Consider the following 27,442-nt stretch of genomic DNA (forward strand, 5'->3'; position numbering starts at 1 on the left):
TCTTTAGCACACAAATCAAACATGCGCAAGCACACCTTATCACAGCCCAAACTCTCCCCAAACAATGCGTCTTTTAAAACAGTTTCTTATATCAAAGGGCCCAGCATCTGAACCGTCACTCAGTTCTGAGTCTGTATATCACCACATCCATCGGAGAAGATGCTTCACATCCCAAAAAAGCCATCCAGAGCCACGCCGAGATCCCTACAGCTGCTGTACATTGAGCCACCACAGTTCTGTGCAGCACACCTCTCTTGTAAATTGAAAGTTAGAATGGTTTATCATTGCTGAATGCCCCTAGAGAAACAAAAACACAAAACAAAAAGATACAACGCTGAACAGGTGCGATGAGATGCAAACAGCTGAGTCAGAACCTGTTGTCTTTTTTTTTTTGGTCTTTTTTTTTTCCCTTTTCTTTTTTTCTTTTCTTTTCTAATTCCCTGAAAGAGATTGGCAAGGAGGGTATGTTCAGAGCTGATGCCATCAGAGGAGCCTTCCTGTCTCTGGAGATCAGCGGAGCGCTCTCCCAAAGAAACTTGCACCTTCCTTGGGAATTTACTGCTTCACAGCAAAAATTCGGAAAGCATTTCCATCTGAAGGATTAATCAACCTGGAGAAAAAAAAATAAAAAGAAAATGCAATCAACCAGATGTAGGCACTGCAGGACTCATGGTGCAAAAGAGCTACAGGAAGCTCCGAATTTCTCTGGGATGCACCAATTCAGCATGCTGGGTCTGTGCTGATGTAGCCCCACCAGGAGCAGCTGCAGGACAGGAGAAAGACAAAGGATGAAAGAGAAGAGGCAGAAATTCATGAGTTCACTTTTTTTTTTCATGCTTATGATCCAAATCTACATCCTAATGTCAACAGACGGAACAGGGAAATAAGAAATAAAAGCCCCTTTTACAACTCTAGCATTTGTCTGGGGAACACTGTGCTCCCTTTTACAGAGATTTGTGCATAAAGAGAACATGTTTCCCTAAAACCAGTTGTCAAATAGGCTGGCAGGCTCCCAGGGCCCATCTGGCCCATCTCCAGGTGCTGGCAATGGGAGTAGACAGATCAGCACACGTTAAGTGACAGTCTATAGGTATATCCATTTTCCACCTGCAGAGGTGCTCCCAACAGCTCTGCCTGAGCACAGGGCAAGAGCCCTGTTCCCAGTCCTGTTTGTACATGTATCTTTATCAAAGGTTGTTTCCAGTGTCCTAAAGGATAAGGTTTTCACCTTGATTTTTGAAAAGCTATTCCACCATCTCACAGCACAGAGGTGCTCCTTCTTGCTGAGTGTAACTAACGCTTTCCAAACCTTCATACTCATCCCTGCTGCTATAGCGTCTTTGGTTTCCCTCACCTCCTAGATCAGCACCTGGTGCTCATATTACATGTCACTGCCAGTGGGAGAGTTTATTCTTAGCTTGGCTAGAGTTTGTCATGCAAGCAAAACGTTCTCTGTCAGTATAAAAGATAAATTAAAGGAAGACAGAGGTAGAAGAAAACTGGTATGAGCAGGAGATTCTGTGATATTAATCCAAAATCAAAGTAAATCTGCCAAATTACAGATCACACACGTACAAAAAGCTGATTCTGGTAAATCTGTACCAAAGAATCTCATATTTAATGTCTTAGCTTTCCTGTTTTTTTGTTTGTTTGTTTGTTTTAATTATTATTTTCCTCTGCAGCAGTGTTTTGGAATAGTCATTGTTAGAATATAAATATCAAACTCAGTTGGATTTCTTATTATAACAAAGGAACCTCACAGAGCAGACAGACATGTCAGTAATAACCAAAACCCACCACAATAGTGATTAATGCTATTTTTTCAAATATAAGTTTGAGAACTCAGTACCGTCACACCGATGTGTGAGAAAATACATCACAAACTGAACCAGAAGTAGCAAATTAGAAAGGACTAAATGAGCTGCAACTCGATCACTGTGATCGTGTGCAGGTGGAAGGTTTTGGAAACACTGATTTGCAATTGTTCACAGAAACCAGCAAGGTTAGACCAAAAGAAGCCATGCAGAAGAACAAGGGTGGAAAACCCATCTTAAAAGACTGTTTGATCTCTCTAAAGGTTAATTTGCTCATGTCTTTCAATAAGAATAGAGAAATTTAATTAATGAATACAAACACATCCTACACACCAAAATTCAATGGAAATCTCATTAAACCTTAAACCAGACTGAAAGCTGAAGAAATACCCATATTTATCTTTCAGACGAGCAAGTTTGGGAACTTTCTTCTTCATTAAAATTTAATTCCAAAAGATTATCCAATAATCATTGCTGTACTAATTACAACAGTGGATTTTTGATGATATACGTATACAGCAAAATGTTTTAATATGGATTAATCTCTTTAAAAAAATATCTTAATGGTATTTCATACCTTTCGCACTGGTCTGAAAGCAGCTACTGACTTGTGGAAGGTAAGAGCAGGACAACACGCTCTATTTGTTTGCATCTTCAAATTCACAGTGACACTGTTAAGTCATATTTCCAACTCACCAACCTTTCTAGCTGATATCTGCTGACTTTGACACACAACTGAACTTAAAATCAAGAATAAGAGGAAAGTACAAAGCAAAATATCCCACCTCTCAGACTGGACTCCATTCTTTAAGGAGCCAACATAAATTTTCTTCTTTTCTACAGGCATCACATCTACAAAGCCACCTTCTTCATCTGAAATGACTCCTGCGTGCACGGCGCTTTTGCAGATACTGGAGCTCTGAAAAATATTGAGTTATTTTGACTTACAACACATCTCTATTTTACATCTGGAGATTTACCTTCTCCACCAGAATCAAGAAAAAAAATCAACAGAGAATAAAAGCAAGTGGAGTCAAAGAGCTATGAAACAATTCTGTCATTCTTATGGGCAGACTGGGGATGATCATGGACCAAATCTGGGGATGTGATAAACCCAGGTATCAAATGCAGAGGTGAAATAGCTGTAAGACCCAGTGCTGCCACGACAGACAAGCAGCTGGTCCACTAAACAGAGAAACCGTGGTGGTGCAAACTCTTTGCTAGTGACCAGCCACCATGCCAAAGCTTATTCTCCCAGCTGCTTGCAAAGCAGAATGCTTGTCCTGAATTAAGCTAAATGGCCACCAGCTATCTGGGAGAGTTCACATGCTCCTGTCTAGAAAAAAAAAAAAACAGGAGGACTGCACCCCCAGAGGGGCGTAGCTTTGGGGCAGTTGGATATCCCATTACCCTGTAAGACTACACTGAGTACGGAGAGAGATTAACGCTTCTGAAAAAAAAAAACTAAAGCTTCTCCATTGCGCATCACTGTTACCCTGTTCTCCTTGATGTGCAGAGTCAGAAGAGCCAGAGGAACACAAAACACTGACAAATGATGACTAAGCTCGCAAAGCATCCAGGAAACAGAGCAAAAGCAGAGGAGGCTTAAGTGTAGTATAAACTTGGCCATCAGCCCTCTAAAGGATTTACATACAGCAAGCTGGAACAACAACAAACAAATCAGTTTTGCGCAGGGAACTGCAGCAGGTGAAAATCCCAGCCCCATAAACTCCCTGATGGCTAAAACCCAAACTACTACAAAACCAGTGCCAAGGGCAAACATTCCCATCATGTACGTACAATACAGATCGTGCTGTTTCCTTCTCACAGCCATATATGGCAGGTTTGCCTTGTCCCCTATATATTTATCACTTTGGATCGACTATCTCTTGGCAGCTCCCTGGGTTTTTGAGAGTCAATTTGGTATTTTGCTTCTATATAAGGGCAAGGGAACACTCTGTTTGGAAGATACACTGTGAATTTGCCCTACTATGCAGTGGGAAATCTGTAAATCTAAAATTGGCTCATAAAATTAAACTGTCCTGAATCAATTTGCAACACTCTCCACTGGGAGACATCCTAAACGATGTTCTTCTCAAGGCATTCCTGCTTTTTCCAGGACTTGCTGTTCTGCTGCTTACTGAAAGCTTTGACCAGAAGGCTTTTTATTGCCTTACCCAAATCCTCCCCCTATCACTCCGTTGGATCACTGCCTTCTTCTATCACAGTCCAAGCTTTGCTTTGATGAATTGCTCACAGAGCTTTTGGAGGATGAGACATTTCAAGAATCAAGGCCATTCCTCTTGAACTCTGAAGTAGAGCAGCTGCCCAGACCACGCAATGGCTTTCCATGGCGTAGCCCCTTCACGTCTGCCTCAGCACCACACAGGTCTCTTGGGATGCTCTGAGAGCATTTTCTGATGAAGTGGACTCTGAGGCATACCCCAATAAGATGACAGCACTTTTTTATAGTTGGCCATTAGCAATGATCCGTGACTATGAATTTAATCACCCATAATTTCTTCATTAGCGTGACTGGTTTAATCATTGAGTTCCTATCTCATGAGGGCTGAGCTACCCAGCTTGGATTACTCTGATAAAGGTCTCCTTCGTTAAGTGATCTGTCTTCCTCCAACTAATTGCAGCACAGTTGTGGATAAAGGACCTTATCTCAAGAGTAGAGAGCCATTTCCTCTCCCAGCTCCGTCGGGCTCCTAAGCAGGGATGAGGAAGTGTTTCCCTTGCAGTGTTGCACACTAAGAGCCAGGCAAGCGACAACGTCTTGCAAAACATAAAAGCTTTTGTGCAGCCTCAATAAAGATCCCTAGGTGTTCACACAGTTCCAGCATTCCCCAAATCTGTCTCTGTTCACATCAACAAGAGCTGAGCTACCTCCTCAGCACTGTCATGTGTTCAGAGACATTTTTTTCTCTCATTTTTCCAATTCAGAAACCTTAGCATGAGGTTGACCATGCGAGGTCAAAAGTAATTGACCCCAGAGAAGTAACTCTGAGTGTCCCCCTACTGATGGTACCTCTGTGCATTCCAGGGACACTCCCACCATCTTCAGTGACATTACTGATGATTATAATCCAGAGATCCCTACAGACCCATAAAGCCACAACATGGGAACATGAGCAACATTTTCTGTTCCCTAGCAGCTTACTTGTCGCCGCTAATTTCAGCCCTGGGAGGATGCCATTCAGTGGACAGACCTGGGATTTGGGCATGAACTTTTCCTGTGGCATATTTGAGTGCATTTTTTTCATTTACCCCAGATTTCAAGGCTCCTCTATATCCCTGTTCCACAAACCCTTTGTGTTTCTGACTGCTGTTCCTTGTCATTCTGCCACTGCTCCCCAGTACCCCGGCTTCTTGGACGTCTCAGTCCACCTAGACCTCACCTCTTCTAAACGCACTTCCCTAGACCAGCCAAGCGTTTTTGTCACCACTTCTTGGACTACGGACTCCTTAGCTGTCAGAGCATTTAGCAAATCAGTGCTTCAGCAAGTTTGCTAAGAGGCCATTTTCTTTTAGATCACTTATTTAAGAAGACACGGTTGGGACACAATTCCCCCAGGGCCATGAAGGCCCTACACTCCAGATGTGTAGCTGTGCAAACCTCCCAGAAGACTCGCACTTGTCTCATCCAGCTCATTTTCTGCTTTAATTATTTCTCAGCCACAGGCTTGGGTTAATTCACAGCATCCCCTCCCAGAGGGCATCCCCCACAGTCCGTGCCCAGCAGAAAAGGACATTGCTCAAATTCTCCCTGCATGTCATGCCTGTGTATATGGTCAGCTTTCCAGCCTGAGCATTTATCACCATCAATACCTCCCCTTTGCAACATGTTTCACACCCTCCTCAAACTCCTTTTTTCCCCCGCTGGATTCTTTTAATCTTTTTTGCTACCAACTACTCATTCTGCTAAAATCCAAAGTGTTTTTCCTATTAGACCTGCAGGACACTATTAGCACAGCAGCCCAAAAAAAGGTTAACCAAGCCTTCTAAGAGGTGGCCAAAAACATTTTCCTTTTTTTTTTTTTTTCTCTCCCAAATCATGGTCCATACCCCAGTTTATGAAACACAATAACCAGAGGGGACGGTAGGAAATGGAGCTTGTCCTTCATTAAAGGACACTAATCCTTTTGCGTCAGTACAAATAGGGAAGCAATGCCAGCCCAAGATGCTGGTCCTCACCTAAAACCTTGTAATTGTAGACCCCATTCAGGAGTAATCCAAGCTAGTTTTGTCTTCAGTAAAAGAAAACTATTTCCCATTTCCTGCAGGTCAGAGCACGCACAGAGGCAGATACCACAGGGCAACAGCTGTGCGATGGATTTGCATATGAGCTTGTCTAGGCTAACTTGCTTATGTCTCTATTTAAAAATAGATAAATACTAAATAATGATCCCAAGTAAAATAAAAAATAATTACTTAAAAATCATTTCTCTCAATGGCTTTCCCTAAACTGTTGTATGATTTTGCCAGGGTGTTTTTCTCAGGAGTCTGCAACGCTCCATGTGGACCCTGAGCTGGGGATGCAGGCACTCACTGGGACCCACGATCAGCCCCAAAGCATGTTCCTACAGGCTAGACACCAGCCTGGGAGAGCTGGCATTTCCGAAGACAATCTCTGACAGGAAAAAAAGAGGCACCCACAAATGGAAAAATGTTGAAACCCAGTTTTCAGAGGCCTAATATTAAGAGATTTCAAGAAAATGACTCTCTGCCTAGTTTTAGCATCAAGTCTCTGCTCATCCCCACGAGCAGAGTTTAGAAAAACAAACCGATAAAACCAACTCGCATGTTTTCTTTCCACTGCTCCGTGCTGTGTCCCAATTGCTCAAAAACACTGTTCAGCTCCCAGAAAGAGGAGAGGGGAGGGAGAAGACAGACTCCTTGTGCCAAAAACATAGTGTGGTTGTATATGCAGCGTATATAATATAAGCCCTTTGGTGTTCATCTGTAGGTCTACAAACCAAGGCAGTGCTTTACCAACGCAAGCAAGCATTACTGCTGTCTCGTGTCCATCACCCCAAAGTCCAGAAGAACTCAGCACCAGAAACCGGAGGGGCTCCCCAAGCCCATTGACCCCAGCCCATTGTCCATCACTGCTGCACTTTGTTGGTGCCACTTATTCCTTCATCCCCATCTACCCCAACCCCACACTGCAGTGGTCATGGGGAGTTTTAATCCCTTCCTAAATCACAGGGTAAACCCCGCCCTGCAATACAGACATTGTGTTACACGGGGTCATCAGGGAAAGGAGCATACTCACATCTGCATAGATGTTTGTGCCAAACACCGGTGCCCAGTACGATGGCTCATCTTTACAGTGGGCTGGACAATAAATCCTAGAAAACAATTTATTCAGATTTATTCTCTATACCAAGGCTCAACAGGAAAGCAAGCTGCATTCTTCGGAGATTTCAAGTGCCTGCATCTGGTCTGCAGGTGGCAACAGTGAATCTAATTATTTGTTCCCCTCAAATGACTTTTTGTAGTTACTACAGAACTGGAAACACAAGGGTTTAGACCAGTAAAAGAGGGATTAGTCTTTTATGAGTTTTTCAGAGGGGAGTGCTTATATTTTTGCAGAACGCTGTGCACATTATGATTTGCATGAATTTGTGCCCCTGTCCTCTACTGTGACTGACACCTGCACAAGGCAGCTTTCATCACTCCAGGCGTGGGCTCACTGAAACACGATCACGTAGCCTGACTTCTGTATTACTGTAGCAGCCCAAAAGCTCATCATGTTTTCCACCACACTGCCCATGTGCCTGCTCGTGCTGAAAACACACTTTGGAGCAAAACACAGTGGCAGGAGGAAGTACACCGTTCCCAAAAGCTCTCAGATTTGGGGCTCTCACCATCCCTCCTCCTCTGTTCACCTGTCCCTGCCCCAAGCAGTGCAGATTTAAGCTGAGCACAAATTTGCTCGAGGCACGCAGCTACCTTGGGCAATGGGTCGCAGGTTTCTTGAACTTGCACAGCTCAGCTACTGTGGTGTAGCAATCCAGTGTCTGTGCTGCGGAAATAAACACAGAGAAGGAAATAAACACAGAGAAGGAAATTACTAGACCCAATAGCCAAGCAGCTGTAGAAAACACTAGTCACAGGCATGCAGCACCCCTGCGGAGACCCACATCCAGGTGAGGGCACCAGGATTAAAGTCACTCGTTCCTTTACCAGGAGCATGCACCCAGGAGAGGGCTGAGCAGCTCTCCCACAGAAGTCCTGCTGCCTTACTACAAGGTGGTTTTCAAAAGGTCAAAGCTTTCAGAAGAGAAAAGCAGCTGACCCACAAAACAAGGTATTTTTGTTACAGCCATGTAGCTATGTAGTTTCCAGACCCGTGGTACGGAGCCATTGGACATGATCACATAAAATTAAAAAGAGCACTGCATGGAGTGGTATTTTCAACCATCTCATAAAACTGTAGTAAATATGGTTTCTTCTCAACTTCACAAACTTAAAACTTACTTGTGACTTTGGAAACCATGAATGCATTTGAAGGTTTACTTTTCCTGCAAAACAAGAAAAAATATGTATTAAAAAAATAAGCATACTAAAATTACTTGAATCACTATGTCTGTGTATGAGTAAAAAAAGATGACTGAACATCTGCATATATTTAAAGCAAATATGAACACTTTTTTCACAGAGGTAGTACCTGAAAGACTCCACACCATTCCTGGTAGATTTCACAAAAGCTGGTGTCCTCCCCTTCCTCGTGATATCCACCAGCCCTCCTTTATTGTCCAGGATGCCGTAATGAATTGCAGCACGACATATGCTTGATGACTGGGAAGAGCACAACAAACAGTATGTGAAATAACTCTCATTCACAGAACAGCACTGAGCAACTGCTGGGCAAAAAAGCAATAAAGAAATGAACCACCACCAAAGTGCCAAATGGAAAATAAGCTGAATACACCCCTTTGGAATCTAACTCTTCCTCTCCCAACATAACCTTACTCTTTTGCTATTATTACTATTATTTTAAGCACTGCTTGGTTGAATGACATTTATTATTATTTTTTTTTAAAGTATCAAAACCATACGCTTAGATACAGCTTAGGAAAAAAAAAAAAAAAAAAGATAAAAATAAAAAGCAGCTTTGGAAGTTAACAACCAGTATGAAATATTTCCAGTTCTCAACAGAATATTCAAACCCAAAATATTTCTGCTGAAACCACTTGGAGGATGAGGCTGTCTGCAATCAGAGAGGTTGCAGGGCAAAGATGTATTGTGGACGATGTAGTCACACATAAGGAGCGAATGGGGAAGCAAGCATGCTTTACAGAAATACCCTTTCATCTTCAACCTTCCTTCACTCCAACAGGAGTTTTGATGGGGAAACAGTGCCATGCCTTATTTGTAAACTATTGTGCTAGTTCAAGATCCAACAAATCTTCCCAAAATATTTAGTTACAACATTTTTACAGTGTTTGTAGTATGAAGTTTCTGTTCTGCATGACAGTTGCCCACACTAAAGAGGAACACTTTGTAAGAGCTGTCTATTGATCCTTATCCCTCACTTTCCATGGGTTTTATTGCGCATTAAGGGCATTTATGACAAAATCAAGTCTGGAGTCCTTTTGCCTTTCCAAACTGCTTCTTTTTTCATCACTAAGATGAGGAAAATACAGATAATCTTTATTAGCACCCGTTTACAGCACCACAACTGGAGAATATGGAAAGCCAAATTACACTAGAATTGTTGGCATTTCCCATTTCTGTTATTACCACTAACTCCCCACAAATTGCATCTATGAGCTATTAAAAGGTACTTACACTCTCATAATAAAATGTTCCAAAGATCTTTCCCTTACTGTACAAGCAGCCAGCTGGGCACAAATACCTAGTAAAGATATATATCTTTGAGAGTGGCGAAAAAACAATTCAAGAAAAACAGACTTTGACTCTATTTCATTTAATAGTCATTCCATTCATTTCACGTAACTCTTCCAATTTAAAAACAAGATTGCAAAATAGCTACTTTTTAAGACAGTTTCTCCACCCTCCTTAAAAACCCAACCAATATTTAGATTCTGTGGATTTGTTTTTTCTCCAAGTGATAAACTGTCCCGTTCTTTGCAGAAGCCTTAACCAGAAGTTCTTGACTGCCTGGGAGGGGACAAGCTATGAATTATTGGTCTGGCTTGGACAGTGGTGGAATGCACACGAAAGGCTCAAAAGTGACTCTGCCAAGATTTATTAAATGATTCTAGACACCTGGAACTGTGGGTCATGATAGCTGCATAAGAAAACTGAGTCACCTTATTGCTAGGCTTTGCTGAAGGCTTCGAACTGAGAGAAATGAAGGCTTTTTGCAAAGAGACCGGCCTAGACAGTTGCAAAAATATATGTAGTATAGACTACACCTTGTTTGCAAGAACCTGCCAGTTTTGAGACCACTTTTCCCTGCACTGATCCAAGAGGTATCAATAAAACATTACCTGTTGCATGTTGAGCCTCTGCATTTGTCTCTCATCTTGGTCTCACAGGTAATGACTTGTGCTGGAAGAAAAAAGAAAAAAAAAAAAGAAAATAAAGCTATGCCGTAAGACAAAAGAGACAGCCACTGCCTGCTCTTGGGCTGCAGCAAGGGGCAGCCACTGTACATCTTTCCTGGAGGTCTTTAGTGCAGTAAGATAAAATCTTATTGCAGACTGAGCAGCCTGGAGCTGTTGCCTCTTGAACTGTTCGCCCAAGACAGGTGTCTTTGGGAATATTAACAGGGAAGAAACATTTGACAGCCAAAGGCTTTGATTTACAGCCCGAGGTCTGCAGCCAGAGCTCTAATTCTCCATTTAATTACAGACTTGCAAGATGTTAGTAGATAAACTTGAAAAGGATGCATTTGCTTGCCTCACCTTGTTTTCAGAATAACTCTTTTAATTAACAGCGATTAGAAAACAACCGAGGAAGTACTACCAACTCCACAAACAACTTCAGAAAGCTTCCCAAGCAAGACATAAAAAGGAAACCAATCAAAATCCCCAGAAAAAATGCAAAGAGGGTAACTGCTGAATTTAGGGACTTTTGAATGGGAAACCAAACCAATATTTCCTAAATTGTTTACTGACCTGGGGGCCTTCAGTTCATTGGTACTTTCTTAAGAAGTCTTAACGGGCAGACTTTAAAGAACAGACAGGTATTGCAGATTGACATGCAGAAGGCATAAGGGGCTTTTGAAAGCTTTGCTCCCTGTTTTTGGTAGAAAAAAAAAAAAAAAAAAAAAAAAAAAAAAGAGGCTGCCTTACTCATATAGGTCTCTGGGGAGGTTTTCTTGGGCTTGACAGGTTTGCTGGGCTTCTTCTCCGGAGGGTGGAACCACACGGGTTTCTGCTCTGAAATTTGTGGAGTCTCCACCTCGTTAGTCTCGTCTGTCTCAGTGATGAAGGTGTCCTCGTAACGGTAATCTTGTTAGAAAGGAAGATTAAAAATAATTGCAGAGTGTTCACAACAACAAGGAAGCCCGGTTCCTTTTTGGAGGGAGAAGATTTGGTTTGACAAGGATCTGCTTTTAAATAGTGAGAAACCTAAAAACAGAAGTTAAATGCAGCACAGGACCATTGCCAGGGCAGGTACAGCACCAGCAGAGGAGATGTGCTTCCCCAGTGAGCTCCGCATGAAGCGGAATTTATAGCATCTTGCAATAAAGGTTTGCAATGATCTAGACTAATTAATGAACAAGAGTGCTGAACACCTTGCAAAAAGAGGGCATTTGGGAAGGTGGCTAACACTTTTCTGCTCTTCAAACCGCCCCCCATCAGCATGGTTTCAGCTGGTCCTCTGGTAAAGCTCCCACAGTGCCCCCCTGCTCCTGCAGAACAAGCTAGTGGTGCAGCCAGGCAGAGGGATTTGGGACACGATGCCAGCAAAATTAATTCTGCTCAGCTTGCCCTCCACAAAACCTGACCCTGCTTTCATCCTCAGCAATAGGGAGGGGGGGGCGATGGATGGTGGCTCTGCAGGGGCTTTGAGGAAAAACAGCAGGGAGAAAGGGAGCTCTCCAGCTCCCACCTGCTCCCCAAGGGCTCCTCCCAACCCCAGGCAAAAAGTGATAAATGCAGCAACAGAAGCTTCTGCTCTGGGCAAGCCTCCAGGGAGCTTGCCTGTTTCTGAAATCCCAGTTCTTCATGAAGGAAAACACATGGGAAGGGATTAAAAAAAAGAAAGAAAAAAAAGGCTCTTGATGCATGACCCGAGAAAATCCTGCATGCTAAGGGAGCAGCACTGCTTCATTGGACATTTCACAGCAATAAAAATATTTTTCACTTTCTGTCCATCAAACTATTCCAAGAGAGCTCCTCCTCTCCTCCAAGAGACACGAATCGCTGTGTTCATTTGGCAGCCATGAAAACCAAGGTGGGGAGGAAAAAAAAAAATAGAGGGAAGCACTGCGTCCCTGGCCCCTGAAGGAGCTGGGTGGGCAGCCAAGCTCTGCCCACCCACATCGCCTCCGGTAAGCGCTGGAGAACATTCCCTTCCCAAACAAACCCTGCGAGGACAGGGCCAGCCACCGAAATCCCGCCCCAGGTCCCCAGCCAAACCCACGCAAACGCCGAGCCACTTCCCTCCATCCCAGCTCTCGCTCACATTTTCACGCTGAATCCGAGCTGGGAACTCTAAACAGCTCAGAGCCTTTGTGTGTCAGCCACAGCCGGTGATTTACCATTACGCTGAGATGTCTAAATAGTAAGGGTGGGTAATTGAAAGCTGTGACTGCTTCCAATTAAAAGTTTCCAGGTGAAAGCTGGCTCCAGCTTCTCCCCCAGGCAGGAGGGTGCTGGGAGCAAAGCATCCCGTCCCCAAACCCCACACACCTTTGTAGCAGAGGTTGTTCTGGCAGCCTCCTCCATAGCTGGGGGGGCACTCGGAGCAGGGGCGGCCGGTCTTGTATGGGGCCTCACCGATCCAGTTGCCTCTGCAAGGATGGGAGAAACGTATGCCCGTCAGACAACCAAATACCCATCCAAACCCTGGCCCCAAATCTTTCAGCCACCAGCACTATGGGTGTGGGAAAAACAAGTGTTTCTGCTCTACTTGCAAAGGAAAATGTGGAAAAGACAGCCTGTCTCATCTCTTTCCATCCCACACTTGACTTCAGCTTTCTTGTGCATCAAAGCCACCGTTCTCCCAGCATTTTCTGCAACCCCCCCATGCAGCTGCACAGGCCAGGCAGGAGCACGGCTCTTGCCATTTAAAAGCTGCTCTGTTTTCCATCTGGAACCATTTCCAAATGGCAAACTGCAGAAATCCATGCCTCCCCCTGCCCAATTCCAGATCATCTGGGAATCGGAGCAGCACTTTGTGCTTCCCCCTCACCCAGCCCTGCCAGCAATTTTGCCTCTGAAGCTGCAGAAACTTCACCCCAGTCCAGAGCAACTAAGCAAAGACTAACCAGCTAGACCAGGAAAGCCTCATGAGAAAAATGTTCCTTCTCATTTCACCTCCAAGACGATGATTTTAAGGGTTTACTTAATGAATTGTGTGCAATATCATCTTTATATTAAACTCTACTTCAAATACTGTGATTTAGTACACAGGAGTAAATCAATGGGTTATCACAGTTTCTTGAGAAACTACCCAGAAGCAAAAAACCCATCTTGCCCCTATTATTTCCGCATATTTCCAGTGCCTCTATTGCAACTGTTAGGGGCTGAGAAGGGTCAAGGAGCTGGAGTTCAGTCCATGACTCCGAACTCTTTGGTTATTGCTCTTTCAGCTGTCTCCACCTATGAGGCTAGATGAGGACAATGCACACAAATGCCAGAGAAAAGAGATTAAGCAGAAACGGCTAAAATAGAGTATTTTTCCATCCAGCAGTGCTGAAAGGATGATGCACAGAGGAGCCCAGCCCGCGAGGGGCACTCCATGGGGATGGCACAATCCTGTGCATGGAGCAGGTTATTAAATCCCACCAAACTTCACATGCTCAGTAACTTATGTAGGGACAGGGGCTTACACAACACACCCACAGGATGCTGCTGCCCAGATCGTGCTACAAACTCCTTGCAAAGCTCTGGGTTTGGCTGCCAGCTTTGTACCCACACACCTTTTTTCTTAATGCTATTCTGCCCTATAAACAGATGTTCTCCAAGCCATTCCATTTGCATGTAGAGATTACCCTATTTCACTCGTTTGCTGTTTTAATCGTAAGCAAGCCTACTTCTCCTGTGCCAGCAGTAGGGCTGGGGTACAGAGGCTACTGCTGGAAAGGAGGCCAGCAGCGTTAATCACCAGCCCTGTCCTCTCCCAGCTGCAAAGAGAGCAAGCCTCGCTTGGCAGTGCTCTCCAGCTCCGTCCTTGCCATCTCCTGCTCCTCCTTCCCATGGCAGCAACATCAAAGCTCCGGCCTGGCCCCAGCCCCTCATTCAGTTTTCCAGGCAATGCTCAGAAGTCTTGAACCAGCCCTGTGCTGCAGTCTAAAGAGAAAATTTAAAGCCACAACCACCAGTCTAGACTGCCTGAAATCTCTTCCCCAGATCCTGGGCTAGTTAAGCAACCTGCCAGCGCAGGGTTTTAGGAGAGCTGGAGGGAACCCAGCCCATCCGTCTTACTTGGGCGAGTAGTTGCAGACCAGGTAGACAGCGTTCTCCCAGATCTCTCCCCAGACATTCATCCTCTTGCAGACGTTCACAGCACAGCCGATCCTGTTTGTTGTGGCCCAGACTATCTGCAAGGCAAGGCACACATTGAAAAGAAGCAAGCTGTGGGCACATTGCAGTGACAATGGGACATGGAGGGGCTGCAGAGAGGATAAATACAAATCCATCTCTTACCTGGGTGTAATGCGTGCACATGGAGCCAGTACATTTATCCGGGCACCACGGGTTGCACTCGTGAGGATATGGGTACGTGTAGTCCTTAACTTCATCATACCAAGACTGGACATGGAAAGCTGGAGAGCGATACCTGAAGAAGCAAAGGCCAGGCAGAGCTTAAATCACCAACCTCTGTTACAAGTTTTCAAACAGCACCTGAAGCCTCCCAGCATATTGCATTGCAAAGTCAATTTATTTTTTATTTTTTAAAAATGACTGCTAATTTTATATAAAAATTTATTAAGGCAAGTTCCACTCATTGAGAAGGCATTGCTTAAAAAACAAAAACACCAATATCGTGAACTGAAAATCAGGGGAAAAAATCTCACTGAAAATGTTAAAGGTAATTTCTTCCCCAAAATTCACACCCCAGTCTGACTTTCTGTATTATTTATAGGTTTAACATGTTCTTCAAATGTTGCTGACCTGAAATGTCCTCCTGGCTTTTCCACCCAACTACAAAAAACGTCTAGTTTGGCAGAAAGTTGTATTTTGAAAGTAAACAGAAGTTAAGGTTTGCCAACCAACTTAAACCAAAAGCCATCGTGTACCTATTTTACCACCAGGCAATTTGCTAAATCTGGAAGTCCATTAGGAGATCCTACTGTAAGACCTTTGAAAGCAAGTGAGCTTTTCACACTCACATCACACCAAAGGTTAATGCAGAGCACTTGGATCTCTGCACGCCTAACCCGCTGTCATTGCAGCAACTCCCCAGGCACACGCTGCATATACTTTGTGCAAACTGTGCACGAGACCTTGCAGCACTGAGCTACTTGTGCCATTTGGGGGAACGTGAATGGCGTTAAAATTATCTGGAGGAATTCATTTGCATTTTGCACGTTGTGTACACAGTGAGCAAACAGCACTCTGCAAACTCTATATAAAAACAGAAGAGCGCTTCAAACCCACTACTTTTTATTGCTTTCAACAGCTCACATGAAGCAGGCAGTCAGAAATACAAATGACATCATTACCAACTGTAGTTTGTTCTTTCAGCCAACTCTTCATTAAAAATCATTCATTAGAAGTATTTTAAAAACATTAATCTCCTGATGTCATTAAGTGAATACTTTCCGAGTCCTATTTCAGAGAAGAGGAAATTGAGGCAATCAAGTTATGGCCCGTTCCTGAAAAAACTGAGATAAATCTGATTTCTTTTTCCTCTCAGTGATTGCAGTGGGAGCAAGATTGGATCTACCTGCATCAATAACCCATGGCCATCTTGAGCGCTTGTAGGGGAGCCAAGAACAGCCTGATCTTTTGACTGTTTCCAATGGATTAACCACTCAACTTTCCAATCATTATTTAATTTCTGCCAACAAAAACGGGCCCAATTTCTATATCAGGCCAATTTCACACAAGCAAATTTCCATTGCTTTCAACCAAGTTCTACCTGATTTACAAGCATAACAGCATTTTGTCCCATTAAGGTAGCTGAGCACATGCAAAATATTGGCTTTATAAAGCAGTCTTAGCCTACAACAGGCTTGATTACAGGGGCATGACAATAAACAAATTTCACCATCAGATGGAGAGGCAAATCCATTTGGAAGCATTAACTTCATCTCTCCTAGCTGGATTAACAACTCTCAGTTAAAAATCTTCCACAGGAAAATGAAAAAAAAATAAAATTGCAGAGTGGTTTCAGTAAAGAGAAATTAGGAGTTGAGTAAATATTTATGGGAAATACAGTAAGAGTAAACCTGAAGAATTAAATCAGGAGCAAGGCAGACTTTTCACACTGGCTGGGAGGGCCCGTAAATTGCCCTTTGCAATTAGTGAGGAGCTTCCCAGTTCTTACCTGCCCCAGTGAACCGCCAGGTTCTGTCCAATTGACCGGATGAGGTCACTCGGCCCATGCTCCCACTCGCACTTCTGAGCCCAAGAGTGGGCTGATCTTTCCAGCTCTTCATCCCAGGTCTGCAGCAGATAGGGGGAAGAAAAAAGAACAGATCAGTTTCTCCTCAGTTTGTTAGATCAAGAGAGCCAATCAACAGCAATTAGTAGAAAAAGAGACTACATTACAGCTCACTCCTGGGGTTTGATCTGTCCTTCTGAGGTTGGCGCATTTTAATGATGTGCTGTGACCTAAGAGCAAGCTTCTCAAAATGTCCCTGCCATGGAAATGCAAGGCACTTTTTGTCCTTGATGCCATGCTTCTTAAGAGAAGGTCTGGATAGGTCAAGAGAAAACAGACCTGGCAAGACCTCAAGAACACACCTGGACTCTCCACCCTAAAATACAGTAAGACATTCTTGACAGGTGTTTTTCTAATCAGTCAACAAAAAGTAATAATCAAAAAATCTGAGATCCCAATGCTTATTCATGACACCTATATTTGAGGTCTTTAATACATACTATGCAGTAAGTGCCCCAACATACAATTTTCCATCCATTGTCCTTAATACCAGGACGTTCCCTGGCTTTCCCATCAGCTGGGACTCCAGCTGTGGATGTGCACCTGCCCTCCACTATGAGCACAGCTGAAGTTTTTTGAACCAGTCCCCCAAGCAAGGGATGGATTATGTAGCTGCTGTGCCAGTGTGGGTCTGAGGCTCTTACTCCTTCCTCCCCTTCTCCTTCCTGAATAACCGCTGCATCCACCAATGGATTCAGTCAAACTCCCAGAGGCGGCCAAGCCCCAGAGCTGTTAAGCTCTTGTTAAAACAGGCATCAGGTTAGAAGTGACAAATTAATACTGCCACTGAGGGAAAGACATCAGACTTCACTGAATACCACTCAGTTACAAGCCAAACGAGAGCTCAAATACGACACAATGACAAATAGGACAACAGCCTTCATTGGCTTCACTGCCCAGGAGTGTATTTGTTTCAAAGGCCAGACTTGCTGGATCCAATAGCTAATGCCCTGAATTCATTGTGTGGTAGCTGATCTGTTCAGAACAGTCCTAAGCAGAATTCACTGGGATGAAAATATTATTGCACATCTCTTCAAATAAAACCAAAATGAGGCCTTGCAACATGTTTCCATCCCATTCACATTCCAGAGAGAGATGTCTTTGGACATCATAACCAGCTGAACTTCCTCAGTCCTAACTTCTCTGTAAGAAAAGTGATTTCTGATCTCAGACACACCAAAGGACCTGTCAGAGCCCACCTGGGAGGCATTTAGGCTCCCAGACATTTGAAACCCAAAAATTGTTCATTCTGAGCAACCATCTGAACAGAGTCTTGGGCAGTTACAGCTGGGATGAGGAGGGACTGCACGTCCCTGGTTAAAAGGACAGGAAAACAGTGTGTCTCTCAGAACCCTGTGCATCCACACTATCTTTGTAAAGGAAAAGTGAACTGATTGAACCGAGCTTACAGCCCAGAGCTCTGAGAACAGCTTATCATTACACAGCACAGCCAGCAACATCCCAGGGGTGCTCTGAGCTTTCCAGCTTGGCTTTGAACTGAGCAGTGGCCGAACAAGTTCACGTCACTCTGCAAACCCCCTTGCGGGCACAGCTCTGACAGAGGGAATTAAACCATTTTCCACCTCAGCCCTCCAACACCTCGAAGGTGCGTGGTATCTGACCCACCACGTACACATTTCCAGACCTCTGTTTGGAGCAGACTATTGCGGTTGTGCCTAGACACACAGCTTTTTGTGGTCTCCCACTTTCTGCAGCAGGCAGTGACCAGCCACAGCCCGCCTTCCCATCCAACACATAAGCCACAGAAACTCTCCCAAGACACTGCTCCTACTTCTGACTTTCTAGCAGAGCATTATTCCTTGCAGCCCGAAAGGCAGAGACGTTCCAAATCTCCTAATTTAATGCAGCGACGTTATGAGCAATAGGCCATTAAATGGAAATTGATGTGAACATGTGTGTTACATCTTCCTTTGATGCCTATGGATAAAATAAATGAACTCGGACAAAAGACACTCAACAGGCAATTGGGAATGAGCTACATCTTTGCATGGTTTTGTGCTTGATGAGTAGAGAAGCTCGTTTCTGCAGGCATCGGATTACAAAGCCGTCCCATTTAAATTAGAGCAGTTATTTGCCTATTTCTCCTCAGACATGAATGTGGTCGGGAGCCTGGAATAATTTCAGAGCAATAAACATATCAAAAAAAAAAAAAAAAAACAGATTTCAGACTTTCCCAGCTATGCTTGCAAGAATTCTTTATGCCAATATTCAAAGCAGTACCTAGGAAGACTACTGAAGCCAGAGGGGCATTGTTTGCCTATGCTCAGTTTCTTAAATCCACTCTAACAATCTGGCAAAGCTGCTTCTCACTGTTCAGAGGACAACAAGTACATGGCATGAAAGTATTCCAAGCACCAGGCTAAGTTTGTATTCAGATTTCCCGCCTTCACATTGATGTTTTCTGTTATCAGGCTGTAATGACAGGCAGCTACCTTGTTTTGAAAGCACCTGTCTAGTCCATAGGAGGGAATTCTCAAGTAGAGGTTGTTAAAAGCCTTTGGGTATATAGGATTCCAAGTAATTTAGTACATGGACCCCTCTTTCTTATTCCTGCAAATCTGGAGTGGCTTTTCAAAACACGGTACACTCCGGACATGAAAAATACAAGCATTGCACATGTATCTTACAATGCATATTGTAGGGTTCAGATTTAGTAAGGACATATCCCATAAGGAGTTATATACTCAGCCTAACTAGCTTGTAGGTTTACAAACTACAAGTATTCACCTCTCTCATCTTTCTCCCCAGCTAAGACTTCTCGCAGCACTGGCAGTTTACTCTTACAAGTGGCATGAGAGTCCAGGACTGACAACAGCTGGCAGAAGCTGGAAGTGCTTTGCTAATCCACACAGAAATACTATCCCATCCCAACGAGAAAAGTCACCGCCCTACAGTTCAGAGGAAGGATGGATACCTTTTACATGAAAACAAACTATTTTCCTTCCCACAATCCTTACTGAGAACAGTTTTGTTTTATCCATCTGTCTTTGAGCTTCCACAAGAGGAAGGATTTCTGCCTTTCGTCACTGCTGAAAGCCATCTGACTAAGCCATCTTAAAAGGTCAAGATGCCTGAGGAATTGTTATGTTCTTTTTACTCTGGGCTCATTAATAAGGAGTTTGTTTTAGTCTTGGCTCTTACCCACTGCTATGGCTGCTGTTATATGCTCTATATGCACAATGAAAGTGCCGCTCATAAAGCTGCTAGAGGGTTAAGGTGATTCTGTATTTGAGCAACTTCATCAGGAAGATAAACACTGCTCGTGCCTGGTCTATGTCAGAGTCTACAATTCATTTTCCATTAATTGTCAATATACGTGCGAGCTTTCAATTAATTACACAAACCCAGCAGCAGAACTGTTCCTTTCTTCACTTCTTCACTCCACTTTACCTTTATCCTATATGCATACTCAGCAGTTCTTTTGATCTCCAGATAAGTCATGGTACTCACTGTGCTATTGCTTTCTTATTAATAGCCTTTACTGACTAAAGTTCATGCTGTAGTAGATAAATGTCTCTTTTTTCCTGGTATATATTAGCTGCCTCTGCCGCTCCAGATCACTTAAGTACATCAGATATGGAGCTGGGAGAGAGGACGTTCACTAGGCAGGGTTTGGAGGCTGGTGGCCAAGAACACATGTTCTACCTCCTTATCCACAAATTAGTGCCACACGTCGCCTGTGACGCTCCCCACTGGCACCAAAGGAGAAGGGAAAAGTTTATGTACAGTACTGAAGACAGACCATCCTCTTAAGCAAGTCCAAATGAGAAATGTCCTATGCAGAACAAAGGATTAAAGTGAAATTCACGTTCAGAATACACACTGCATTTCCAAGTAATATTGGGTAAACATGAATACTTGAAAGACTGATTATAGCCTTTCCAAGTAGCACCATCTTATACTCAGCTTCTTTCTTCACAGCATATAAGGCCCTTTCATTTGCCCTCAATCGCCCATAAAACCACTAGAAAAGCACACTGAGCAAAGACAAACATAAAAGCGCAACCACGCTGCAAGCGTAAATAGCAGTCGGCCAGTGGACACTCCGCAACTGCAGCCCTCTCAGATCCTCAGAGCCAACCAAAACACATTTGGCTTTCTCATGCTTTGTGTTTACTCTCTGGAAATTAATCAAATCATCTCTTCCCTGGCAGCATCCTACAGGCTGCCTGCAGGAGAATGAGAGCCCGCTGAGAAAGAGAGATACAAAGCACCGGTTCTTAGAAAGGCGTGTGCTTTCTGACAGAAGCGGGATGCAACACCAGCAGCGTGACTGCTAGGAGGATGCAACCAAAGAACAATTGCCCTTCCTTACTGTCCTCTGCTCTCCCTTCCCTTTTCCTTTCCCCTGCAATCAGAAAAGGCAGAATTTTCCAATTGCAGTATTCATTTCAGCACAGCTGGCAAACAATTTTGCATTACATTCAGTGTACTATTCCTTCTACCCTTTTAAACGTGGTCTTAACAAATCATTAGTCGTCGAATCTGTCAGCAAGAGCACGCAGTTGAAGTCAGGCTACTTTCAGTCATAATTATATTTGCACACCGGGAAAAGGCACAAAAAAATTATTTGCCTACATCATTTTCTGGCCCCACAATATTTTGAAGGCTTGTCAAAAATAGCTCCAAGTAGGGTCTCTGGCATCAGGTGAAGAAAAACTATTCATCTGGATTGGTGATGGTAAAGGCATATTTCATACCAATACTTTTAAGTTCTCCCTCTGAAGTGGGGGAATACATTGACCAAACTTTTATTTCGGTTTCCTGAGCTGCAGAAAGCCAACAGCATTGACCCATCCACCTCTGAACTCCCCAGAGCCTTTCCAGCAATTTCCAGGGACTGAACTTCTCTGCAGATAGAGCCACATTCCTTGAGCCTGGCTTGTCTAAAGAGCTGAGCAGATTCCCAGCAGTGTTGTGAACATCACAGCCATAATCTCTGGTGATCAGCATATAATGAAAGGGCAGGTGCTATCTGCTGCGCTGGGTGGTGGTAGCTGATGGCAACCATCAGAGGTTTCTCTGAGCAGACTGTGTCATCCCAAAACACTACCAGAAGGGTATGAAAGCTGGGACAGGGAAAACATGGGTTAAACGCTAGGGAAAATTTGATGCTTTTATGACATTAAGGTAATGGAAGAACCTGCTGAGGCAGGCTGTGGAATTGCCATCACTGGATATGTGTCCAGGGCTGGGCCAGACGCTCGTTTATGAATAATGGAACCAGTCCTGAAGCTATGCAGCGGATGGACTAGATGACCCGTTAGTGGCCCTTTCCAACCAAAACAGTCCAATAATCTGAAGCTTCGTTCATTCTGGTATTAAACTGCTCCAGGAAACCTCTTGAGAAAAACTTACTTTAGAGGAAATTTGCTGCACCTCTTGCACCATAAGGAATTTTTAAGTAAAAATTAAGCTAGGTATCAGAAGCTGTACTCACCATATATTCCATATTGGAGGCTGATGGATACACTTGACCTCTTAATTTATTGTGGAGCATCAATATCTCCTGTCTGTCCGAAAATAAAATGGCTCTCTTGGATCTGGAGTGAGCTTCCCCATCCTGATATTTACTCAAGATTCTCTCTAGGTGACTCGAGTTGGTCAAGACGAAGCATTTGGCTGTGGTGGCCAGGAGCAGTATGCATCCAAGAGGCAGGATCCAGGGAAGGGCAAGATTCATGGCTCCTCTACAGCTGGCAGAAGCGGTGATGAAGACAACAGTAGGGTTTCCTTTCTGGGATTCCTAAGGCTCAGCACAGATCTGGGTTTGGGGAAGAAACAGGCAGTGAGAGCAGTGCCAGAGAAGCTCTTGGCAAGTATGACCCCCGCCAAAGAAACCACACAACCCGGATTTTCGCTTGAAAATGAATGTTTCTTAGAGCCTAAGCTTTTATTGCTCCCTGCAAGGATGGGAAGACCTGAGTACCAACCTCGGATGATGGGGACTCAGCTTATTACCCCAGGGAGCTCCACTGGCATTGGTCTGGGAGTGAGAATTAGCTGGGCACAGTGACGAGTGCCTTCTGCACCGAGGGTGCCAGGGGTGCAGGTGTCACCCAGCAATGCCCAGCAGCTCCGAATAATCCCACCTATGCCTCTTAAAAATGGGAGAGGGAGCCATTTGCAGCCACTTTCCCCCAAAGGGTCGTTAAAGTGGAGAACGGATATGAGTAAAAGGGAAAGTAAAATTCCCAGCAAGCCAGATCGTCGAGGTCAGACATGAGCAGGAGCTATTTCGGAGGCCCCGCTCTGCCAATAGACATCCAGCTGAGCAGCAGCCAGACTCCGTGAAGGCAGCTGTTTATGTGAAATGTCATCGTAACGTCGAACAATCAAAATTCCTACTGGTGAATGACGCACTGGGGTGTTCTCACTGACGCTGCCCCAGTGCCTTACGGCGGGTGGGTGCGCAGCCAGGCAGATGAATTATGGCAGGCGAGGAGAGGAGCCGGAGCACCCGGCCTCCCCCAGCCAGAAGATTAGGCGTTCCCAGGCACGCTCGCTGGGCACCAGCTCCAAGGGCTGACCCACTCAGAGATGATCTCGTTTTGGTCATTTGCATGGCTGCACTTAATCCCTGTCCCCTCCCTGTGAGGCTCTTGCTCTGTGGTGCTCCCTCTCCACCTGCTATTTCCTAGCAATTCCTCCCTTCCTCTCCCCCCCTCCCTGACTTCTCGGTCCAGTGAGCCATGTGCGTCTCAGCTGGCTTTATTTGGATCGTGAGCTGTTCAGGGAAGGGAATATGGGCTGCTGCAGGGCTCTGCAGCATCTAGTCCTCTTTAGGCAGGATCCGAGAGCTACCAGAATGGAGTCAACCCATAAGAGGCAATAAATATCCATGCAGACAGTGCAAGCACAAAGTCTCCCTCCTTAAGGCTATAGTTTGGAGTAAAGCTTCCCCATCTCTGCCATTAACACCAGGTTAGGGCTTAGTTTTGACAATGCTGTTAGAAAGAGATGCTGAAAGTGTACCTACAAAGGAAACAAGCTGCAGATGAGCAGGAGCTTCAGCCCCACAACACGGGGCTGGACACAGTGAGACAGGATGAGTCGGAAGCTGGCCAAGGCAGGGATGAACCTTCCAGCTGGAAAAGTTTCTCAAATATAAAGTCCCAAAACCCCCGTTCCCCAGAACCAACAGCATCTGTGGAGGAGAGCAGCTAGCACAAAAGTGCTTTGCAGAGGCGGGGAGCCCGCAAAATTCCCACCAGGAAAAAGTGTAGGGTGTCTGCACAATAAAAGCAAGTCCCTGTTTGGGGATTCTTACTGTAATAAGGCAGGATGAAAACCAGCTGCTATCTGTCACCCTCCAGGCAGAGCATTAAGCCTTTGCTTCGGTAGAACAATGCAGGGATATAATTTGTTAAGTTTAGGTAACAGCTTCTCATCATTCCTGGCTCTGCAAAGCAAGCCGAACACACGTGCCATGTCCCCAGCACCGGGCACACGTGAAAGACAGGGCTCTTGGTGGCCTGGGGACAAACCCTGCTGTAACCTCATCCTCTTCCCAGCCCTCTTTGCTGGCATTTGCCTTCCCCAGAGCAGGAGCCCAGCTTTCTAACCCGACTAAAGAGAGGTAGGGGAGGCAAAATGAGCTGTTGCTTTTGTAGACTGTCTGACCCAAATTCAGGCAACAATTCCTACTTTGAGGCACTTCCCTATGAGTTTAAAAATAGATGCGCTGCCACGGCCCTTCACAATGCAGCCATTTAGTGTGAGCAATTTTAACTGCAGCCTGCCCTGTAGGTAGAGCGGGCAGAAACAGACGGCCAACATAGGCTGCAGTTGTACCCCTTCATTTGGCTGGGTGCCCTCCGCTAAATAGGAGCCCGTATCCACCACCCATCTAAGGCAAACACTGAACTTACAGAAAGTGCAGCTTGAAAAATCAGCCGGGCCATCCGGAAAGCCCAAAGGATCTGCCCCACTCACGGCTCCGCGACCAAGCCAACGCGCCTGGAGCCCTGCAACAGATGGTGCATTATGCCCCAGGATGGTCCTCCCTCTATCTCCCTTGCAGGCGCAGGGGTGTTTTGCACCTCTCTAAAATTAAATAATTTTAGTGTTTCTTTCACTTTGGGTGTTCGAGCCCCTTCGCCTGCTTTGGGTCCAGGTGGGGAGCGCTCAGCACCGAGCATCCAAAGGAAGGCTGATGTGCTGGGAGTGGGACAGGGAGCAAAGAGCTCCCCTCCCGGAGATTAATTGGAAGCAGCAGATAGATGCTCACATTTCAGAAAGCCCTCATTGATTTCAGATGTCCATCTGCTTGCCTCCCCTAATATCCTCATGTCCAGGTGCAACAAAACACTGGGCCATGTGTTAGAGCTCAGCCAGCTCAAGTGCCCTGCAGAGCTGGGGCACAGCCTCGGGGGCTGCACTCAAAACTCCTCATTAGGGAAGATTGAAAGCATATTTGAGTTGGGATTTGACATTATTCAAGGAGAATTATCAGCTGATGGTCAGCTGAGCAAGTCTCTGTTGTTGTTTTCAAAGGTTCGAGAGAAGAATTAGCGCAGCCTCCCTTTAAACGCATCAGGCCCCTGATGCTGGTGCCAGGTAAACATCTGGGAGCAATCAGAAACCAGTGAGTCGGCAGAAAGCGACTCCCGAATACGCTGCAAGGCACGGCGGAGCTTGGGACAAAGGGGAGGCCTTCCTCTGGGGGCTGAGGAAGTTAAAAAGCAGCTCCGGACTTTGGAAGAGATTATTTTCAGAAAGCTATTTCCCCAGCTCGGGGATGGTGCCTGCATGTCACAGAAAGCAGAAGGGCTGGCAGCGTTTGGAGGCTGGCATGCAGCGCTGCCTCTTGCATTTCCTTACGTCCTCGCCTCCCCTTAGCACCGAGCGGCTGTTGGTCTTTAGCTGCCTCCCTGGGGAAGTACACAAATGTGTCTCTACTCCTCATTATGGGTAAAGCCTGCAGCCAAAACACCCTGACACCTGTGGGATTATACCTGGGGCAAGCTGACACTGCAGGGAAATGCAAGAGTTAGCACGGGATGCCAGCAGAGCATCTGAAATAGCAAAGCAGCAGGGAGTTTGCCTAGGATCAGCTTTTAACCTGTGCAGAGCAGTCCAGTGACAAAGCCACAGTGTGCTCCATGCATTGCATGCCAGGTCATCCACTTAACGGAGATCCACACGTTTCATGCTTTAAAATATTGCCTTGGCTTCAAAAGAAAAGTGGGATGACAAGTTCCTTGACACAGGACATAACACAGTCTGCACAGAGCACACCACAAATCCCGCATCTTCAAGGCCATGGGCAAAAACATCTGGATCTGTCATTACAATCCTTCCCACAGAACTCAAGTGGGTGAGTTTCTATGCAAAACCACACAGAAAACCCACTGGTAACAGACACAACATGTGACAACATCGTGAAATTCCTTCTAGACAGGGCTTTGGAGCAGAGTTGCACAAACACAGGCTTCCTGGAGCAGACTAGATATGCCTATGGGTTGCCAAGTCATGGAAGCTGCTACAGCATCCCTTAGATAATTTTTAAATATTATTTCAAATAAAAATTATCTATTATCTATCTAATTATCTGTGGCAATCTGCTCCTCTACTTGCAACCTCTTCCCATTCATTCGAGATGAATGCGTATAAACCTTGCGTTACCCTGCAAAGCACCCCTCAGTGCAGCTCAGAGGGCACTGTGCTGTTTTATACCATGCAGGGAGCAATTTGGAGAAGTTATGAAAATTGTGCCCACTTGACAGAGCCATTTCTCCCCCACACACACACCCAAACCACATTTCAGAAGCCGGGACCAAAGCTTACACTCACCTTGCCGAGCACTTCCAAGTCCCCACGAAGTTGTAGCTCCTCCAAGCCTGCTTGTGGAAAATAAATTATAGAGCTGAACTATTTAAATGAGGAGGGGGAAATGGATGAAATAAGCCCAAGGAGGTGCAGGGAATGCAAGGTCTCAGCTCAGCAGCTAGAACCAACTGTGGTCTCGCAGAGCTCCCCAGTGGTATTTATGCTCTCCAGGCAGAGGACAACTCTGGAACATCCTGTTTGGCAATCGGCCTGGTTAAAAAAAAAAAAAATGGGAAGAAAAGGAGGCAGGAGCAAGGAGCTGAGTGGTTTCGCTTCAGATCTCTCAGCGGTTTGAAGAGTCACCGGGGCTAGGAAAATTAGGACCATCCTCCCAAAGGCTGTAACACAACACGCGGGGAGGGGGGGGTGAAGGAGGAGGAGGAGGTGGAGGAGTGCGAGCAGACTGGGATATAAAAAGGGTTTTCTTTGCTCTCCCTGCAGGCAGTTTTCAAGCAGAGCTGTGGGTGCATCCTCCCTGCTGCGATGGGGAGACCGCGATGGCTCGGTGAGGACTGACGATGAGTTTTAGGGCAGAAAACCAAAATAGGGGTTTTCTGCAAGGGACAAGGGCCAGCTGTCTCCCGGATCAGCCTTTCCCAGCTCTCCATGGGAAAAGCCCACGGGTGGCCTTGGGGATGTCCTGTGCCAGAAGCAGGGTCCCCGAGCTGGCAGCAGCACTCCTCTGTCCCACAGCTAGGCATTTGCTGGGAAATTGAGATTTATTTCCCTCTGTGGTTCATTCCCAGAGCTTGCCCGGCACCAACATTCCCTGCACATACACACTGCTGCCGGCACAGAACGAGGAAAATAAAAAGTGAGCGAAGCATCCGGGCAAGGCTCACCTCTCCTGCAGGATAGCCAGCACCCAAAGAGCCCCAGCCCAGCTTTCGCAGCAAGGTCCTTGCCTGCGGTTGCAATCCCACACGCACTGTTGAAACACGGTTTGATTCACTGCAAAAGGAAGTGATTGAGCAAAAAGACAAGCTGAAAGATCCTTTTTTTTTTTTTTTTAA

General features: G+C 45.2%; 1 protein-coding gene across 2 annotated transcripts; it reads right to left on the reverse strand.

Moving 5' to 3' along the window:
* Positions 1-77: 77 nt before the first annotated feature.
* Positions 78-26,733, reverse strand: CRISPLD2 (cysteine rich secretory protein LCCL domain containing 2). Of its 2 annotated transcripts, none has more exons than XM_068693378.1 (15): positions 26,394-26,733; positions 22,039-22,362; positions 16,461-16,579; positions 14,615-14,747; positions 14,393-14,508; positions 12,656-12,756; positions 11,090-11,248; positions 10,283-10,343; positions 9,618-9,684; positions 8,494-8,624; positions 8,304-8,347; positions 7,776-7,848; positions 7,096-7,171; positions 2,600-2,733; positions 78-610 (listed from the first exon to the last, which is right to left on the reverse strand). In XM_068693378.1, exons 2-15 carry the CDS (start codon positions 22,279-22,281, stop codon positions 556-558), a joined length of 1,512 nt encoding a protein of 503 aa, XP_068549479.1. In that variant the 5' UTR covers positions 22,282-22,362; positions 26,394-26,733; the 3' UTR covers positions 78-555. The 2 variants fall into 2 exon arrangements, with proteins under 2 accessions (XP_068549479.1, XP_068549480.1); XM_068693379.1 differs by lacking the exon at positions 26,394-26,733 and adding an exon at positions 24,470-24,621.
* Positions 26,734-27,442: the final 709 nt, after the last annotated feature.

This window comes from Anas acuta, chromosome 10 (assembly GCF_963932015.1).
Source record: "Anas acuta chromosome 10, bAnaAcu1.1, whole genome shotgun sequence".
In the NCBI taxonomy this organism is placed as follows: domain Eukaryota; kingdom Metazoa; phylum Chordata; class Aves; order Anseriformes; family Anatidae; genus Anas; species Anas acuta.

Excerpts from the sequence above, each read along its gene's own strand:
- CRISPLD2 (XM_068693378.1), bottom strand. The coding sequence starts at position 22,281 with ATGAATCTTGCCCTTCCCTGGATCCTGCCTCTTGGATGCATACTGCTC. Across the intron at positions 12,757-14,392 it reads GTCTGCAACTACTCGCCCAA|AGGCAACTGGATCGGTGAGG; the intron begins GTAAGACGGATG and ends CCATCCTTGCAG. Across the intron at positions 7,172-7,775 it reads CCTGCGACCCATTGCCCAAG|GATTTATTGTCCAGCCCACT; the intron begins GTAGCTGCGTGC and ends ATTGTTTTCTAG.